The 21,561-nt window shown below is 41.1% G+C and overlaps 2 gene segments (V, D, J or C); both read left to right on the forward strand.

Moving 5' to 3' along the window:
• Positions 1-3,975: 3,975 nt before the first annotated feature.
• LOC115933454 (immunoglobulin kappa variable 2-40-like) lies at positions 3,976-6,729 on the forward strand. The segment is given in 3 exon segments: positions 3,976-4,024; positions 4,399-4,698; positions 6,683-6,729. Coding segments are annotated over 3 exon segments (396 nt in total).
• Positions 6,730-16,118: 9,389 nt separating this feature from the next.
• Positions 16,119-17,926, forward strand: LOC101136932 (immunoglobulin kappa variable 2-28-like). The segment is given in 2 exon segments: positions 16,119-16,183; positions 16,651-17,926. Coding segments are annotated over 2 exon segments (447 nt in total).
• Positions 17,927-21,561: the final 3,635 nt, after the last annotated feature.

Here is a 21,561-nt window from a genome sequence, read left to right on the forward strand (position 1 = left end):
GGTGTGGCAGTGCAAGCTGACTCATCCACCTTCCCCACCCTCTGTGAGCAGGATCAGCCTCAGGAGGCCCTCGGGGACGTGGGGACCCAGCTTTGCTCCTCTTCCTCCTGCTTTTCCAACTCTCTGGTGAGGAGGGAGAACTCAGGCTTCATGTTCAGTTTCTGTGCATTAAACATGAATGTTTCCTTCAAGATGAAGTTTTTAGCCCATTTTCCTTTCTCATCAGAATTTAATCAAATATGTAAATTAAGGATTATGAAATGGGCAGATTATCGTGTATTGACCAGATGAGCCCTGGCCCAGGTGGTCAATAAAAAGTCTTCGTTAAATGTCTGCCTCTCTCCATATAATAAGGACATTAAGATTTTCCTTATAAGATAGAGATAGACATTTTAACAAAGCCAGCAGAAGAGAAAGCAATTTGAAGACACAGACAGAGATTGAAGTGACGCGGACACAGAGTTCTCAGGAAGGAAACAGAATCTTTGCTTCACTTTGTGCAGTTTGTTGGTGGCTGAGGTGGGCTCGGCAAAAGCATTAACAAGCACAGAGGAAAAGCTCACCACTTAATCCCACAGCTGTGCATACAGTTTTACAGGATATCTAACCATTTTTTTTTCCGAGAAAAAGTAAAGAACAATACTTCAAACATTTGGAAACAGGTTCATCTTAGGCAGGTCTGGAACATGGCCTGAAGGTGCAACGTATAAACAACCCTGTTTCTTCCAGTGCTGGAGAGATGGATTCTCAGAAGCAGAAGATACACATTCACGGAGCCTTCATTCCCTGTGCTGTCTGTGTTCCAGAGTATTTATCTGTGAATCTATGCTCCAGTGAGTGACAGTTTACAGTTAGTGAGATAATGCAGACGGCTTCAACCCCAGATGCCTTGCAGCCAGGAATCCAGTCAGAGGACGTGCAGCTTCACCAAGGGATGCTCAGTGGGTGGCTTGGTCTTAATCCTTAACCAAAGAGAAACTCTCCCCTTTAATCAAAAAGAACCTTCATTTTGCCCCAGGTGGGGAACAGGCCTCTGTGTTTCTCAGCCTCATCCATGGTAGTGTTGGTTTGGACAATCTGGACTAATACCGTCTGTAGAACAAAGTCTACAGAATTGGAAACAGTGATATATAAATGAGTTAAAGATGACCTGTGTGCCCTGGCCCCTATGTTGTTTATTTCGAAACTGTGTTTACTTCTTAATGGCCTGTTTCAAACTCAAATTTTAAATGCAATTATTTTAAAAACACCCCAAGGAAGAATGTTTTTAATCTTCTAGAAAATACTTAATTTGCATGTCCAGAAAATTTCAACCACAACTGCCAGCAATAAGATAAACCTCAGTTATGAAAACCTTAAACCAGAAGCTCCCCACTGTGCTGCTCTGCGGCATCCCCTAGACACACAGCCCCTTGTCCAGTGACCCATCTGTTTTGAGAAGCAACCCTGGCACCTTATTCTCCGCACAGATTCCTGCTGGGAGGGACTTGTCTCTGCAAACCTGTCAAAGCTTCACCCAATAAAGTCATGTGTGTGCGACGGCCCCCTGTGGCCATCTCTTTTCCTTGCTCAGCCCGCAAGTCCTTCCAATCCCCTGCAAATCAGATCACAGTGTCCACCCCAAACACTGACTCCAGGGTCATGAACACAAACAATTCCACTTCTAAGACTCTCTTCCCAAGTCTTATGAATAATGCAGTTGCTCCCAATTCTTTGGACCCCAAACTAACCACATGACGAAAAGGAGACACAGCCATAATCAACCCCACCTGTATAAGTCCTCTCTCATTCGGGTGACATTGGTTCATGTCAGAGACACAGAGGCAGAGGCCTGCTGTACACCTAGATCCGAATGGAGGTTGTTCTGTCACCTTCTGATCTGTGTCCACTGTGGAGTGACCAGCCTTGTCTGCTGTTGTCAAAGCCTTGGCACAAGTTTCATAGGAAATAGCAAGGCTATCTTAAATTCAAGCACCTTAAAGAATGCTTTGCGAAAATAACCTTTTAAAGAATTGACTTTTAGTAAAAGAAATAATGACAATTTTTTTTACCGTTATTCACTTTTCTGCAATTCAAGTTTCCATATTGGATAATGGATAGAACTGATTCTTCATTTAACACCCTTTAAGAATAATTATTTAGAACTTGCAATAAGATGCACCGATGCACCATCTCGTTCTATTTTAGTTAGGCTGATTGTGTTTTGTGTTTTCTTTTTCTTTTTCTGCCTCTGACGTTTCTTTTTTCACTATTTTCATTAATTAGAAGTCTGACTTTTTAAAAACTTAGAAGCAGATTAGAATTGGTTAATAACATAAGAAAAGAAAAAATCAGGTACACAAAAGTTATTCAATTTAATGAGAAAAGAGCAAATAAAATTGAAATAGTATAATATGAGCATTTATTCTAATCCAGTTGCTTAAGTACAATTCAATCTCCTTAACCCGCATTACTGCAATGGAGTTCAATATTTAAGGATCAATATCATTGCTATTCAATTATTTTTTCCAATCTTGGAAAAGAAGTTATTTTCGTAGATTTCCCAGAAGATATTTAAACCAAGCCTTCCTCTGGAATCTTACCTAGAATTAAATTTGTTTGTGTTCTTGGGCAATTAAATATAAATTTCTGTTAAATTACTCAAGATTATGTAGCACTACAAGTTAGTCTTTCAATTGTTCCCAGAATTTTTTTTTTTCATAAATGTGACTGTCCTTGTGATGGTGTTTGGTGTCGGCACCATTATTCAAGAGCTGTTCAATTAAATAATAAGCACATCACTAACAAATGAAGAAACATGAGATTGTTTCCCTTTGTAATGACTAGCTGTGGAGCAGACTCACTTCTCTGAGCTGTGAGCATCTTTACATGAAACCATAAAAATGTCAGTTTCAGGTACAGGTAACCCTAAGACATAAAACTGTAGATGCAGTCCTTGCTCTTCTCACATAGACGATTTCCTTCTCAACTGCAGACTCATGGCTGTGGCTGCACCACATCTAGGCTGGGGGTGATTCAGGTCTCACTCAGGGTTGGCAAGAACCTGGAAGCCCTGATAGGACCTGATCCCACATGACCAGGGAGACTATGTGAGGAGAGTTTTCCTAAGCACCACTAGGAAAAGCATCATGCAATGTTATTTCTTATTGGTCTGTATCATTGACCAAGGAAATTCTTACCTATGAGATTCTGCTGTTCAATCTTGTATATATATGTGAAATGATTATGATGGGATATATCCCAGATTGAAGAGTTGGTCACCAGGAATTTTATATTCACTGCCTGAGGCATAACATTCTTGTGCCCTTTCTTCTTACTTATGCTGGGCTCTTGATTCTAAATGTAAAAACCCACACTATTCTCCCTGTGAGGCCCTTGGACAGAGCTTTCTTTTGGGGCCTACTTTCCAGACCCCAGGGAAGGGGAGATTCTAACACTTGCATTGTAAGATCTTGAACAGTTATCCTGGAAACAGCAGATACCAGGAAACACTTGAACTGGCTCAGGAGCACTTTTTATTTGCAGGCCCTCTGCCCATCAGTGCTTGCAGGAATGGGGCTGTTTTCTTCTCTGGATTGACTGGGAGGGGGCCATGCAGGATGGCATTCACCTCCCAGAGATGCATCCTAGAAACACATTTCCACATTGTCAAGGTCCTTGTGCTTTCTCAGTGTGGCATGCACTACACAATGTGTTCCTGCCCAAGGTCCCAACTTTCACAGTCAGAGCCTTCCTCCCTTGACCACATGCAAACCTGATTTGAACTATGTTTGTTTTACTCCAACAAACATTTTATGTCATATTGTTCACAGAAGAGAACTTCCCCCTGCCCCATCAACCTTTTCCAGACTGCTGCACCCACCAGATGATTTGCATATTGTTCCCTAGGGAGGTCCTTCCCTTTTGAGTCTGAGATAAAAGCTCAGCTCTAGCCTCACCTTGACTGATCAGGACTCAACAGGTCACCTTCTCACAATGAGGCTCCCTGCTCAGCTCCTGGGGCTGTTAATGCTCTGGGTCCCTGGTAAGGATAGCATTAAAAGGAGGTGGGAAAATGGGGTGAGAGGGTGAGTTCTGGTAGCTCCACAGCTTCCTATATTTATTTCAACCATGTATACAGGCACATGGTCTATGCTCCAGAAAACAGAATTCATATTTTTGTGTCAGGAATAAGTATGAATCACCTCCCAGGAACAATGACCAGTGCTCTGATTAAGATCTTGAAAATAGAGGGTTCCCTGCTGGCTAATAAATATTGGATTAATTTTAGAAAGTCTACTTTTTATGATATAAATCAAAACTTTAAAAAATATGTAACTAAATCAAAATCTTAAGGGAAATCATGAAAGTTGCTCGTAGTGATCTATATAACCATGCACTTCTCTGTTATTATTTCAGGATCCAGTGGGAACATTGTGATGACCCAGACTCCACTCTCCCTTCCTGTCACCCTTGGAGAGCCGGCCTCCATCTCCTGCAGGTCTAGTCAGAGCCTCAAGGATAGTGATCATGGATTCATCTATTTGTATTGGTACCTGCAGAAGCCAGGCCAGTCTCCACAGCTCCTGATCTATTTTGTTTCCTACCGGGCCTCTGGAGTCCCAGACAGGTTCAGTGGCAGTGGGTCAGGCACTGATTTCACACTGGAAATCAGCAGGGTGGAGGCTGAGGATGTTGGGGTTTATTACTGCATGCAAAGTAGAGAGCTTCCTCCCACAGTGGTACAGCCCTGAATAGAAATCTCTCTGCTGGGGTGTCCCAGCTGCTCACATGCCCTGCTTGTCTTGGGAGCAGCTCAGCAGGGTCTCTGAGACTGCAGAAGAGGAGGCTGTTGGAGGAATCAGGTCAGAGCATGCTTCTAAGGACTCTGTCTGGGACGACAGGTGCATGTCACTAAGCACGGCTAATTTTTATATTTTTCGTAGCATTGATACTTCACCATGTTGCACAGCCTGTTGTCAACTGGCTCAAGCCACTCACCTGACATGGCCTCCCAACATGCTGAGTGTATAGATGTGAAACATTGTGCCAAGTCAGCGCCCCTGTTTATGTTCCTGTCACCTCACACAGCCTTCACTCTCATAAGCAACAGAAGAATGAGGAGGTTCAAGGACCCTGTGAGTAAAACATAGGGACAAAAGGAAAAGGAGAATGGAATCTCATCTGAATCCTCCTTCCTTGCCTACACTTGTTGAAATTTATTGAGCAAAAACAGCCAGACAATTGATCATTTCTGGCGTAACATGTTGAGTACATTTTAGGGTTTAGCAACTTTTGGTAAATTTTAAAGAAAATATTTGGTTATACGTAAAATTGGTATTTTCCCACTTTTAAAATTCCTGCTTGTTCTATTTCCCATTCTTCTCCACTCCATGAGACAGTAGAGACAGGATTCTCCACTAGTTCTCCTCAGGGGGAGCTGGCTGAGGACAATCAGTAACATCTTGGTTGTGAGTGTCAAATAGATTTTGTAATTTCATAGCAGACACAAGATACTAATACTAAAACTCTTTGATTACAATTGAATCTTGCTGATAGAAATAGGGAGTTCTTGAAATTTGGAAAGTTGGTATTAAAAATAAACTGCAGGCATTCCAAGATGGCCGAATAACAACAGCTCCAGTCTACAGCTCCCAGCATGATCAACGGAGAAGATGGTTGATTTCTGCATTTCCAACTGAGGTACCTGGTTCATCTCACAGGGACTGGTTGGACAGTGGGTGCAGCCCACACAGGGTGAGCTGAAGCAGGGCGGGGCATCGCCTCACCCAGGAAGGGCAAGGGGTCCAGGAATGCCCTTTCCTAGCCAAGGGAAGCCGTGACAGATGGTACCTGGAAAATTGGGACACTCCCACCCTAATACTGTGCTTTTCCAACAGTCTTAGCAAATGGCACACCAGGAGATTATATCCCACGCATGGCTCAGTGTCCCATGCCCACAGAGCCTTGCTCACTGCTAGCACAGCAGTCTGAGATCAAACTGCAAGGTGGCAGTGAGGCTGGGGAAGAGGCATCTGCCGTTGCTGAGGTTTGAGTAGGTAAACGAAGTGGCTGAGAAGCTCAAAATGGGTGGAGCCCACCACAGCTCAAGGAGGCCTGCCTGCCTCTGTAGACTTCACCTCTGGGAGCAGGGCATAGCTGAACAAAAAGCAGAAGAAAATTCTGCAGACTTAAACGTCCTTGTCTGACAGCTTTGAAGAGAGTAGTGGTTCTCCCAGCATGGTGTTTGAGCTCTGAGAACAGACAGACTGCCTCCTGAAGTGGGTCCCTGACCCCTGTGTAGCCTAACTGGGAGACACCCCCCAGTAGGGGCTGACTGACACCTCATATAGCCGGGTGCCCCTCTGGGACGAAGCTTCTAGAGGATCAGGACGCAATATTTGCTCTTCTACAATATTTGCTGTTCTGCAGCCTCTGCTGGTGATACCAGGCAAACAGGGTCTGGAGTGGACCTCCAGCAAACTCCAATAGACCTGCAGCTAAGGGACCTGACTGTTAGGAGGAAAACTAACAAATAGAAAGCAATAGCATCAACTTCAATGAAAAGGATATCCACACCAAAGCCCCATCAGTAGATCACCATCATCAAAGACCAAAGGTAGATAAAACCACGAAGATGGGGAGAAACCAGAGCAGAAAAGCTGAAAATTCTAAAAAGCAGAGTGCCTCTTCTCCTCCAAAGGATTGCAGCTCCTCACCAGCAATGGATCAAAGCTGGACGGAGAATGACTTTGATGAGCTGGCAGAAGAAGGCTTCAGAAGGTCAGTAGTAACAAACTTCTCTGAGCTAAAGGAGGATGTTTGAACCCATTGCAAAGAATCTAAAAACCTTGAAAAAAGATTAGATGAATGGCTAACTAGAATAAATAGTGTAGAGAAGACCTTAAATGACCTGATGGGGCTGAAAACCATAGCATGAGAACTACGTGGTACATGCACAAGCTTCAATAGCCGATTGGATCAAGTGGAAGAAAGGGTATCAGTGATTGAAAATCAAATTAATGAAATGAAGTGAGAAGAGAAGTTTAGAGGAAAAAAGAGTAAAAAGAAATGAACAAAGCCTCCAAGAAATATGGGACTATGTGAAAAGACCAAATCTACATTTGATTGGTGTACCTGAAAGTGACAGGGAGAATTGAACCAAGTTGGAAAACACTCTTCAGGATACTATCCAGGAGAACTTCCCCAACCTAGCAAGGCAGGCCAACATTCAAATTCAGGAAATAAAGAGAACACCACAAAGATACTCCTTGAGAAGAGCAACCCAAAGACACATAATTGTCAGATTCACCAAGGTTGAAATGAAGGAAAAAATGTTAAGGACAGCCAGAGAGAAAGGTCGGGTTACCCACAAAGGAAAGCCCATCAGACTAACAGCGGATCTCTCAGCTGAAACTTGACAAGCCAGAAGGGAATGGGGGCCAATATTCAACATTCTTAAAGAAAAGAATTTTCAACCCAGAATTTCAAATCCAGCCAAACTAACCTTCATAAATGAAGGGAAATAAAATCCTTTACAGGCAAGGAAATGCTGAGAGATTTTGTCACCACGAGGCCTGCCTTATCAGAGCTCCTGAAGGAAGCACTAAACATGGAAAGGAACAACCGGTATACCAGCCACTGCAAAAACATGCCAAATTGTAAAGACCATCGATGCTAGGAAGAAACTGCATCAACTAACGGGCAAAATAACCAGCTAACATCATAATGACAGGATCAAATTCACACATAACAATATTAATCTTATATGTAAATGGGCTAAATGCTCCAATTAAAAGACACAGACTGGCAAATTGGATAAAGAGTCAAGACCCATCAGTATGCCATATTCAGGAAACCCATCTCATGTGCAGAGACACACATAGGCTCAAAATAAAGGGATGGAAGAAGATCTACCAAGCAAATGAAAAGAAAAAAAATCAAGGGTTGTAATCCTAGTCTCTGATAAAATAGACTTTAAGCCAACAAAGATCAAGAGACAAAGAAGGCCATTACATAATGGTGGTAAAGGGATCAATTCAACAAGAAGAGCTAGCTATCCTAAACATATATGCACCCAATACAGAAGCACCCAGATTCATAAAGCAAGTCCTTAGAGAACTACAAAGAGACTTAGACACACAATAATAATGGAAGACCTCAACACCCCACTGTCAATATTAGACAGAGCAACGAGACAGAAGGTTAACAAGGATATCCAGGACTTGAACTCAGCTTTACACCAAGTGGACCTAATAGACATCTACAGAACTCTCCACCCCAAATCAACAGAATATACATTCTTCTCAGCACCACATCACACTTATTCCAAAATTGACCACATAGTTTGAAGTAAAGCACTCCTCAGCAAATGTAAAAGAAATCACAACATACTGTCTCTCAGACCACAGTGCAATCAAATTAGAACTCAGGATTAAGAAACTCACCAAAACTGCACAACTACATGGAAACTGAACAACCTGCTCCTGAATGACTACTGGGTAAATAATGAAATAAAGGCAAGAATAAATATGTTCTTTGAAACCAATGAAAACAAAGACACAATGTACGAGAATCTCTGGGACACATTCAAAGCAGTGTGTAGAGGGAAATTTATAGCACTAAATGCCCACAAGAGAAAGCAGGAAAGATTTAAAATTGACACCCTAACATCACAATTAGAAGAACTGGAGAAGCAAGAGCAAACAAATTTAAAAGCTAGCAGAAGGCAAGAAATAACTAAGATCGGAGCAGAACTGAAGGAGATAGAGACACAAAAAAACCCTTCAAAAAATCAATGAATCCAGGAGCTGGTTTTCTGAAAAGATTAACAAAATTGATAGACTGCTATCAAGACTAATAAAGAAGAAAAGAGAGAAAAATCAAATAGATGCAATAAAAATGGTAAAGGGGATACCACCACCAATCTCACAGAAATACAAACTACCATCAGAGAATACTATAAATACTTCTATGCAAATAAACTAGAAAATCTAGAAGAAATGGATACATTCCTGGACACATACACTCTCCTAAAACTAAACCATGAGAAGTTGAATCCCTGAATAGACCAATATCAGGCTCTGAAATTGAGGCAATAATTAATAGCCTACCAACGAAAAAAAGTCCAGGACCAGACGAATTTACAGCCGAATTCTACCAGAGGTACAAAGAGGGGCTGGTACCATTCCTTCTGAAACTACTCCAGTCAACAGAAAAAGAGGGAATCCTCCCTAACTCATTTTATGAGGCCGGCATCATCCTGATACCAAAGCCTGGCAGAGACATAACAAAAAAAAAAAAAGAGAATATTAGACCAATATCCCTGATGAACATCGATGCGAAAATCCTCGATAAAATACTGGCAAACTGAATACAGCAGCAAATCAAAAAGCTTATCCACCGTGATCAAATCGGCTTCATCTCTGGGATGTAAGGCTGGTACAACATATGCAAATCAATAAACATAATCCATCACATAAACAGAACCAAAGACAAAAACCACATGATTATCTCAATAGATACAGAAAACACCTTCGACAAAATTCAACAGTGCTTCGTGATAAAAACTCTCAATAAACTAGGTATTGTTGGAAAGTATCACAAAATAATAAGAGTTATTTATGACAAACCCATAGCCAATATCATACTGAACGGGCAAAACCTGGAAGCATTCCCTTTGAAAACTGGCACAAGACAGGGATGCCCTCTCTCACCACTCCTATTCAACATAGTGTTGGAAGTTCTGGCCAGGGCAATCAGCCAGGAGAAAGAAATAAAGAAATAAAGGGTATTCAATTAGGAAAAGAGGAAGTCAAATTGTCCCTGTTTGCAGATGACATGATTGTATATTTACAAAACTTCATCATCTCAGCCCCAAATCTCCTTAAGCTGACAAGCAGCTTCAGCAAAGTCTCAGGATACAAAATTAATGTGCAAAAGTCACAGCATTCCTATACACCAATAACAGACAAACAGAGAGCCAAATCATGAGTGAACTGCCATTCACAATTGCTACAAAGACAATAAAATACCTACTAATCCAACTTACAAGAGTTGTGAAGGACTTCTTCAAGGAGAACTACAAACCACTGCTCAACAAAATAAAAGAGGACACAAACAAAGGGAACAACATTACATGCTCATGGATAGGAAGAATCAATACCCTGAAAATGGCCATACCGCCCAAGGTAATTTATAGATTCAATGCCATCCCCATCAAGCTACCAATGACTTTCTTCAAAGAATTGGAAAAAAACTACTTTAAAATTTATATGGAACCAAAAAGGAGCCTGCAATGCCAAGTCAATCCTGAGCAAAAAGAACAAAGCTGGAGGCATCATGCTACCTGATTTCAAACTATACTACAAGGCTACAGTAACCAAAACAGCATAGTACTGGTACCAAAACAGAGATATAGACCAATGGAATAGAACAGAGGCCTCAGAAATAATGCCACACACCTACAATCATCAGATCTTTGACAAACCTGACAAAAACAAATGGGGAAAGGATTCCCTATTTAATAAATGGTGCTGGGAAAACTGGCTAGCCATATGTAGAAAGCTGAAACTGGATCCCTTCCTTACACCTTATACAAAAATTAATTCAAGATGGATTAAAGACTTAAATGTTAGACCTAAAACCATAAAAACCCTAGAAGAAAACCTAGGCACTACCATTCAGGACATAGGCATGAGCAAGGACTTCATGACTAAAACACCAAAAACAATGGCAACAAAAGCCATAATTGATAAATGGGATCTAATTAAACTAAAGAGCTTCTGCACAGCAAAAGAAACTACCATCAGAGTGAACATGCAACCTACAGAATGGGAGAAAATTTTTGCAATCTACTCATCTGACAAAGGGCTAATATCCAGAATCTACAAATAACTCAAACAAATTTACAAGAAAAAATCACACAGCCCCATCAAAAAGTGGGCAAAGGATATGAACAGACACTTCTCAAAAGAAGACATTTATGCAGTCAACAGACACATGAAAAAATGCTCATCATCACTGGCCATCAGAGAAATGCAAATCAAAACCACAATGAGATACCATCTCACACCAGTTAGAATGGTGATCATTAAAAAGTCAGGAAACAACAGATGCTGGAGAGGATGTGGAGAAATAGGAATGTTTTTGCACTGTTGGTGGGAGTGTAAACTAGTTCAACCATTGTGGAAGACAGTGTGGCAATTCCTCAAGGATCTAGAAGTAGAAATACCATTTGACCCAGCCATCCCATTACTGGGTAGATACCCAAAGGATTATAAATCATGCTGCTATAAAGACACATGCACACGTATGTTCATTGTGGCACTATTTGCAATAGCAAAGACTTGGAACCAACCCAAATGTCCATCAATGATAGACTGGATTAAGGAAATGTGGCACATATACACCATGGAATACTATGCAGCCATAGAAAAGGATGAGTTCATGTGCTTTGTAGGGACATGGATGAAGCTGGAAACCAACATTCTGAGCAAACTATCCAAGGACAGAAAACCAAACACTGCATGTTCTCACTCATAGGTGGGAATTGAACAATGAGAACACTTGGACAAAGTATGGGGAACACCACACACTAGGGCCTGTCATGGGGTGGGGGTATGGGGGAGGGATAGCATTAGGAAGAATACCTAATGTAAATGACGAGTTAATGGGTACAGCAAACCAACATGGCACATGTATACATATGTAACAAACCTGCACATTGTGCACATGTACCCTAGAACTTAAAGTATAATAATTTAAAAAAAGTTAAAAATAAAACTACTACCTGATTCAGCAATCCCACTACCGGGGATATATCTAACAGAAATGAAATCAATATGTCAAAGAAATACCCACACTCCTATGTTTCTTGCAGCATTATTCAAAATAGCCAAGATACGGAATCAAATTAAGTGTCTAACAATGGATGATGAATAAAGAAAATTTGGTATATATACACAATCAAATACCATTGTGCCATAAAAATGAGTAAAACCTTGTCATCTGTAACATGAGTGAGCCTGTAGGACGTTATGTGAAGTAAAAGAAATCAGATGCAGAAAAATACCACATGATCTTACCCATATGGGGAATCTAAAAAATAGTTAATCTTATAAAAGTAGAGAATAGAACAGTGATTACCAGAGATTTTGAAGAGGAGGAAAGGAGGGGGGTCATCAACAGTTACAAAGTTACAATCAGGGTAGGAGGAATAAGTTCTGGTGTTCTATTGCACAGCAGGGTGACTATGGTTAACATTCAGGTATTGCAAAACAGCTAGAAGAGAGGCATTTGAATGTTTCACCACAAAGAAATAATAAATGCATGAAGCGATAGATATGCTGACTATCCTGATTTGATCATCATATAACATATGCATGTATCAAAACATCAAATTATACCTCATAAGTAGGTACAATCACAATGTCTGTTTAAAAAATAATGCCTCTTCAATTGATGAATTATTAAATGAAATAAGTAGGAACTTTCTATAGTTATTCTTCACAAAATTCAAAAAGGTTGAGAGTAGATACTGTGAGAAAAGAAGCATATTACAGATCTTGCTAATGTAGACTTTAATCATCATCCTATCTTCCCCCCCAGGCCATTATCTCCTCGCACACTCCAAAAGTAAGTGTAACATAGGTGTATAGCCTTTTACTCCATTTATCCATTTTGGTGTATAGTTTTCCATTTCATAGATATAATTTAAAATATCTGTTAATATACTGCATGTGTTTTTACATTATAGAATATAACAATATTGTTGTGTAATTTGCTTGTATAACTCTACATTATGCTTTAAGAACTATCCGATACATGTAGGAACAGTTACATAGTGATATATGACACAACAGTTTATCTCTTTTAACTGTGGTATGATCTTATTACAACTTATCATATAATTTATTTCTTCCTTTATTGATGACTAGTTTGTTTGCAAATTTTTCCTGTCATACACAATCTTAAGTGAAAACAAAATAAACTGCATATACTGGAAGATGCAGTATACTAAAGATGTAGTATTTTCCAGGGATCACTGAGGAAATACAGGATGATGTAAACTGTTTTATTTTTCAAAGTTCAGAATTTGAGATTGGGCAGACTGCAAGAATGGGAGCATGAAGAGAACACAGGAGAGGTCAGCTATTGTTCAATAAACTTCACTTGGGTTATGGTGGGTGGGGATGTGACTGGTGGTGGCCATGGCAGTTGATGATGTGGGTCCAAAAAGGAGCCAAATATGTTTCTTGTGAAGAACTACAGAGTTGAAGTCACTGCTTCCTGGCTTCCTGGGTGGAGCCTGTGCCACTGACAGTCTCACAGGAAAGTAATGTCATGAGCAGGGCTTTAGGTCTGTAATCACCAAAGGTTTAGTGAAGTCCCTGTGCAAGGAGACCTGAGGTCATGTCACTCAGTCCTAGCCAAATCACAACAGCCAAGCAGAGTTTCTGAAACTCATTCTGCCCCTAGAGGAGGTCTAGCAGAGACCATTGGTTGGGTCTGGGGGATGTCACAACCACTGACATGCTGAGCAGAAGGCCAAGCAGGATGTTAACCAGCAAGTTTTTATAAATGACAATTTTGATATTAAATTGTCATAAAAAACAATAAAAGGTTTTGAAATAAGTAAATGTATTATTTTTACACAATGTGGTCATTACCTAAAAATAAATCTGATTTCCATATTCTAACAGTAATGGTACAGAAAAATGTATGGTTTGCATATAGTCACTTCAAATAATGCTCCAAAAATATTTATGAATTATTCATGGGTATGCCAGTTACCTGTCATGAGGTGATATGATTAAAGTAACGTTCGTATCAAAAGGACGAAATATCATTTTTCTGGTTAAAAAAATGAATCACATCAGAAATTATTGTCTATTCTAAGATGATGGATCCCATGGTGAGTGAATTTAAAATTGTGTTTCCAAGCAGAAGTGTCAATAAAATAAAGCATGGAATATAGCAAGTAATTAGTCACACATACAAAGAATGACTAGTCTTTAGAGTACTTTTCCATTTATGAGTGAGAACACACATCCAACCCAAAATCTATCGACGTCACTTCCACAATCACCAGTGTGGAGACTAAAGTAGTGCAATTAAAACCATCCTTTCTTCATGGTTGGTTGGTTCTTAGAAAATAGTTTGCAAAACAAAGTATGACATGTCTGTAGAAGGTATTCACAAGTGGGAACTCACACCTAACTAAAATTCCAGGGATTTCACCATCACAAACACTACTTTGGAGCCTGGAGATGCTGCACATCCTCCTGTGAGCAGGCCACTCCTTGGGACCCTGCACAGTGTGATGGCCCCAAACACAAAGCTCCCAAGGAAGCTCAGCCTTTCAGTGTGGCAGGAGAGGCTGCGGTGCCAGGGGCTGTTTCCACAGCAGGAGGAATCAGGTGGGCTCAGGCAGCTGGGTGGAGAGTCTTTGAGGAAGAGGACGTGAAGCCTTGGTCATGGCTACATGCTCCTCTTCTGTGTGAACAGGGGCCAGAGCCCTCCAGGGCACCTTCCGGAGCCTCTTCCTAACTACTTGGGGTGCTCAAGCCCCACAGACTCTTCAGGGTTGGCTGCCACATCCTCCCTGGAACAGCCACTGAAGTTTCCTGCTGTCCTTGTGGCTGCAGGGATGCTCAGTCACATCACTGGAAGGAGATCCTAGTGTGTCCTGTCCTTACCTACTGCCACTGATGACCTTCAGGGCACTTCTCCCTGACTTTGCTAAGTGACCCCATAAGTGCCCATCATGCTGACCAACCATCCTCCTGACCAAGCATCAGGAGGATGGAAATCGACCTGCACTGCATGACTTTTGGCTTATGAGCAAATCAGAGCTCACAGGAGTCTCATGTATGTGCAGCTCATAATAATATCACATAAATTGCCTAAGACATAACATAAATAGAAAATGTACAGTAACACAGTAGAGTGAAATGCAGAGAATAACCACACAGAAAGCATCTCTGGGAGGTGGCACACCTGAGAGACCTGAGAAATATTGGCAAATGTGTCAAGAGTAATGAAACACATTAGTCCATAAGATCAAAAAAATGGAACTTACTCAGGATAAACATCAAGCCATGCATCAGTATACAGATTATAATTCAAATGCTGAATCACATACAAAGAGAAAATCTCAAATGTATTAAGAAAAAAAACAGTTTCATTATACCAGGGAAACAGTAATAAAATCCTTGGTTAACTGTTCATGGGACCAGTAAAGGCAAGAAGACAAATGAGATTACACAATTAAATGCTGGGTGGAGGGGACTCAACCAAGGATTCATTATCTAGTGAAAACATGTTTCCAAAATAAAGGTAAAGTAAAAACATTTCTTGATGAACAAAATGAAAATAAATGTTTTCTTGCAGATATGCTCTATAAGATGCTTAAGAGGAGATTTTTCAGAATCACAGGAAATGACAGTAGATAGTAAGCTGAAGGCACAGAAACAAATGAAGATTTCACAAACAGTGAAGTAAAGAGCAAGAGGCAAGGAAAAAACAAACAAACAAAAAAAGGTGTTTCCTTCAATTTATATGAAACTCTAGTCCAGGGAAAACCAAGCTATTGTGATGAATATCTGAATTCCAGTCACCTTGATTAGAATGGGGGAGCAGCTGTTGCCTGGGAAGGTCCACGAGGGATGAATCTGGAAAATTTGAAATATTCTATAGATTCTTTGGAATGGAGAACATACATAAAACTTAGTTGCATATTTAACATTTCAGACTTTGCTCAGTGTGTGTATTACCTCAATAAAAAAATTGAAAAAGCTAATTCTAGACTCAAACAAATAAGAATAAAGAAAGAAGAATTATCAATTATTTGTGGAATCTCAGCCTTACTAAGGAGGAGTGAAAAATGCACCTGGGAAGTGCTAAGAAATAGGCAAATTTGTCCTACTCATGCAGCATGGATTTTATCTCTGTTGGTTTCCCTCCAAACAGAGAAGTTATTTTTCTTACAAGAGAGGCCCCTTCACATCCCCCTTGCCTCTTTCCACCCCACTGCACACACCAGGTGATTTGCATATTGTCCCCTAGGGAGGGCCTTCCCTTGTGAGTCTGAGATAAAAGCTCAGCTCCAACCTTGCCTTGACTGATCAGGACTCCTCAGTTCATCTTCTCAGAATGAGGCTCCCTGCTCAGCTCCTGGGGCTGCTAATGCTCTGGGTCCCTGGTAAGAACAGAAGGGAGAAGAGGGAGGAGAATCGGGTTGGAGGGTGAGCTCTGGGGGCCCCACTGCCTCCCATGTGTGTTCTGTGCATGTGTTAGATGTGCTCACCTCGTCCTCCAGGATGGGGCAGGTGATATCCTGATCTGTGAGAGTGAGGAAGATTCTAGAAGAAGCAAGGGCCTGTGCCTTAGAGAAACTCTGACTCAGGAAGAGGAGGATGAATTCCGGGGACCTCTTTGTGCCTTGCATCTGTAGAGTGCTTTCTTGAAATGGAATAATCTTGGAGTATGAATAAAAGTTGCAAAGAAATTATTAGATTGGTGCAAAAGGAATTGCATTTTGTTTGCCATTAAAAGCAATGGCAAAACCCGTAATTACTTCTATATATAGGCTGAAATAACAAATAAAAAACTATGAACATGATATATAATATTTGTATGTAACCTTGCACTTCTCTCTCATTATTTCAGCCTCCAGTGGAGACATTGTGATGACCCAGACTCCACTCTCCCTGCCCGTCACCCCTGGACAGCCGGCCTCCATCTCCTGCAGGTCTAGTCAGAGCCTCCTGCATAGTAATGGATACACCTATTTGGATTGGTACCTGCAGAAGCCAGGCCAGTCTCCACAGCTCCTGATCTATACGCTTTCCTATCGGGCCTCTGGAGTCCCAGACAGGTTCAGTGGCAGTGGGTCAGGCACTGATTTCACACTGAAAATCAGCAGGGTGGAGGCTGAGGATGTTGGGGTTTATTACTGCATGCAAGCTCTACAAACTCCTCCCACAGTGCTACATCCTCGAACAGAAACCTCCCTGCTGGGTTGGCCCAGCTGCCCGCATGTGCTGCTTGTCCTGGGGAGCAGCTGAGCAGAGTCTCTGAGTCTGCAGAAGAGAAGGCTGTTGGAGACGTCAGGGCGGCGTTTGCTGCTGAGGATGCTGCTCCATGAGAGCCTCAGCAGCACCTCAGATCCCATATGTTAAGGCCCCACCAGCTGCCACAGCCTGGGGAAGGTATCAGGAGGAGGAGAATTCATGGGGGCCACATGCCCTGGGAGCAACCGGCTATGATGAAGGGAGAGTGAGTGAAAACTCACATCCTCACCCTCCCTGTCTTGCCCACATTTGTCAAGTTCATGCAACTGTCAGAATAACCAGACCGTGGATGCAGTTTAGTGACAACACAAGTAGAACGCATACGGGAAATGACCAGCTTGGGGTTTATTTCACACACGATGACAGTCATATTGGGAAATTCATAGTCTCCCGTCTCCCTAATTCTGCTCTCCAACTTGCACTAAACCCGCCTCTCCAGTGTCTCACAGGAGAAAGCATTCTACACAAGTTGTCTGTTTAGCCATAGGGAACTATGGCTAAGGACGCTGAGTAAAAATGTTTGATGTTGGATTATTCAAATAGACTTTGTAAACTCGTGGCAGGTATGACATCCAATGTCAAAAATTGATTACTCTTAATTACTATTTGGCAAGTGAAAAGCAAATTTTCACAATTCCAAAACTGTCCTTTAGAAATAACTGCATAAAGTCAAAGATAAAAAATATAAAGTTTATTTCAAGTACAAAGGAAACATTCAGAATTATGTGAGATTTTTATTTCTCTTCCAAATTCTAAAAGTTTTGAAGGTACTTAGGCTAAATTCTACTTTAGAATAGAAATTTAATACTGTGTTTTCATAAGAAAAGATTTCAAAGAATACAAAAATGCATTCTTTTCACGTGATTACATCATTACCTGAAAATGAATCTGAATTCTATGTTTCAGTTGTAAATGCATGGAGCATCTATGCTTTTCATCGATTTTATTAAACTTAATGTTCTAAATGATATTGAACCCGATAATGAGTCATGTGAGCTACATGGCATAACACCGTGTGATAAACACAAAATAATGACAGAATCAACAGAAGAAGATCCGCTTCAGGCTAAGGGTATAAAGTACACTTGGGAAGATTGTTTATTCCAAGATATCAGATTCCATTGTAAATGTAATTAAAATTACACAGTTCCATTTCTGTTAGGTTTAAAAATTGTATGGCAAAATTTTTATAGATATCAATCACGCTGGAGCCCTCAAATGAAAAAAATGTGGCACAATATGTTTTTAAAAATACTGATAAATGCATCATTGAGCTTAAAAGGCATTATGCAGAATGTAGTTAAGGAACACAAAGTGTGGCGGGGTGCAGTGGCTCATGCCTGTAATCCCAGCACTTTGAGAGGCCGAGGCAGGTGAATCTGCTGAAGTGAGAAGTTTAAGACCAGCCTGGTCAACATGATGAAACTCTGTCTCTACTAAAAATACAAAAATTAGCCAGGCGTGGTGGCATGCGCCTGTAATTCCAGCTCCTCGGGAGGCTGAGGGAGGAGAATAACTTGAACCCGGGAGGTGGAGGTTGCAGTGAGCTGAGATCATACCACTTCACTCCTGCCTGGTCAACGTAGTGAGACTCTGTTAAAAAAAAAAAATTGTAAGTAGTATGACCCAGAACTAAGCAATGCTATCGTCATCTTCAGCCGTTATGTGATTGACAGCATCTAGTGACCTTGAATTTCTGCTTTGCCATGAGACACAAGCTTAGTCCCAACCCATTCAAGATGGTTAGATATATTTAACAAACAAACAAATGACTTACATAATGCTGATGTAACAAAGGACTACACTGTGAAAACAAATGGTGAAAGGTGAACGTTCCCCTAAACCTGAGAGAAGATACGAGGAGAATCAAAATTGGCTGGTACAAAAAAGCCACTAGTTGCAGTTGGCCAAATGTGACGAGGTTTCTGTGCCTGTTGCCATGGCAGTGCAGAGACAGGCAGGTGGCCTTGGTGTTGTGGGTGGCTCAGCTCCATGAGGTCACTCAGGTAGGTGGGCAAGAGGCACGACCACCTTCAGCACACAGCTTCCTCCTTCCTCACAGTTGCTGCCCCCACACCCATCCTCAGCAGCATGAGTGGAACAGAGTGAAGGGAAAGTTGTTTTCTTCTAAAGATCAAAAATCTTGAACTCGCAAATAGAAATAAATGTTATTTTTGCTGCAAGTACACATTTGAGAAATCTTCCATTGAGTGGACCTGATGATAAACCCACATATTTTGTGTTTTAACCTGAAAATGTATTTATATGATTCTTGGAAATAATTTTTGAGTATCAAATTATATTTTAGTGGCTTATTTCAAGTTGTTATTTACCATATGATAATTACTCCTAAAACGTCATCAATTTAAAAAAAAATCGTGTGTTGCTCTAACTGTCCTCCACTGAAAGCAATTTCTCTATTTAACCTCATCAGACTCCTTTTAAGCTCTTAAACTCATCTTACTTTTTTACTGATTTGATACATTAAGTCAATTTATTATTTATGATAAATTTATGTATGTATTTATTTTCGCTATCACAAGCAGAAAAAGCCTGTAAGTTGCTATGCCAAAAACCTGCCTCTAGATGGCAAACAAACCCCACAATACACAAAAGAGAGCCACACTCTCAGAAACCCTGGGAAAGGAAGAGGGCTACTGTCCCATTAACAGCTTGGAGCCCTTAAGGCAAGAATCAGGTGGAACATCTGGAACATCTGAGAGGAGACATCAGAGTATGGAGTAGTGGGGAACCTGCTCTGTGCTCTGAGACTGATAGCCCAGCCTTGCCTCTCACTACTGCCTTGACTGTGTCCCCATCTGCTGTGAAGTGAATGGTGTCTTCTAAATTCATGCTGAGCCCTAATTGCTGAAAAGTGTAAGACATGGAATGTGGGGATTATGTGCATCTTCCCGACACCAACATGATGCTCAGGAAGGAGGCTTCATGTTTTCTCTTAGGATTCTTTTACTAACCAACATCTTCCCTCTACTGCACATTTCCCTTTCCTGATTGTCCCTCTCTATTGACAGAAGATGGCCCAGGGGATTCACTATTGAGTCTCAACCTCTACCCAAAGCCCTCAGTCTAGTGTTGCTCTTTTCCTTCATGCTATTTTTGTTTCTTTTCTTGTAATCATTTTAGCAATAAAATATCACATTTTTATTCCTAGCTATTGCAGATGTTATCCTAGTTAATTACAATGGTTGCCTTCTGAATAATAAATGGTCTTTCAAAATGATGTTAAGAGATCCAAATCCGTGTGCTTTGGAAGTTGCATGAAGCTCTGTCTAACACAAGTGCCAGTGCCTCTCCCAGAGTGTTCCGTGCAGCTGGCCCCACAGTGTCCCTCTGTGCTGTCATATCACCCACTGCCTTCTGTGAATGAGATATTCTGATAAGAATCCTGGGGGATGCTATTTCAGCCAGTGCCCATGCAACTCCCATGAAAGCTGAGGACCACAGGCCCCTGAAGACAATCACAAGTCTCTAGACTCATAGCTCATGACTGTCCTCTGCAAACACAGCTTCTCCCCGGATGGCTGAGGGTTGTCATTGGCTGTGTCCTTCCTTGTGCATGACAACAGAAGACACAGAAGGTCTGTAAGGAGCCCTGCAAGCCAGGTTCTGAGCAAGCCCTCCTGTGGGGGGCCCTCTTACCTGGACACAGGTGTGTAAACCAAAAATGAAACTACATGCTCCCTAGCCAACTGAATAAACTCCTCCTCTCAGCCAAGGACCCACCAAAATCAACCTGAAATACAAGTACAGGCCATGATGGGAGTGGATAATTGGATAGGCCTTAACTGACCACCCTACCTTTAAAATTCAGACACAACTGACCAGCTTTTAATATGAAGACAGAGACCTTGAGACTGACAAAGCAAACTCTTTATAGCAATAAGATACCAACATGACAGATACCAGGCCCTAGGAGAAATCAAAGTATTTTCCCCAAGATATTGTTATTTAATGTATTTAAAAATGCCTCTGCAAAGCTGGTTCTTGTGGGAAAAACCTACATTCTGTAGAGATTCCTACCCCTTTTTAAGTCTCTTTCCTGACCCAGAGAGATTTAACTAAGAGTTTGGCACCTTTTAAGTCTACTAAGAAACAATTACAATCTATCCTCTCTGAAGCCTGCTACCTGGAGGCTTCATCTGCATGATGCAACCTTGGCTCCAAAACCCTTTTTCTAAACCCAGAAACTCCCTTATGTTGATTACAGGTCATTAGATAAACTCTTTCAACCACCTATGAAATCTTTGAATCCAACTATGACCTGGAAGTCCCCAACATCCCCCCTCCTTCGGGCTGTCCTGCCTTTCCATATCAAAGCAATGTACAGCTTACGCATATTGATTGATATCTTATATCTTCCTAAAAAGTGTAAAACCAACCTGTAGCCCGACCACCTTGGGCACACGTTCTCAAGACATCCTGAGGCTGTTTCACTAATATTTCTTTAACTGTGACCAAATAAATTTCTAAATTGATTGAGACTTTT

Source organism: Gorilla gorilla, chromosome 12 (assembly GCF_029281585.2).
Source record: "Gorilla gorilla gorilla isolate KB3781 chromosome 12, NHGRI_mGorGor1-v2.1_pri, whole genome shotgun sequence".
Taxonomy (NCBI): Eukaryota; Metazoa; Chordata; class Mammalia; order Primates; family Hominidae; genus Gorilla; species Gorilla gorilla.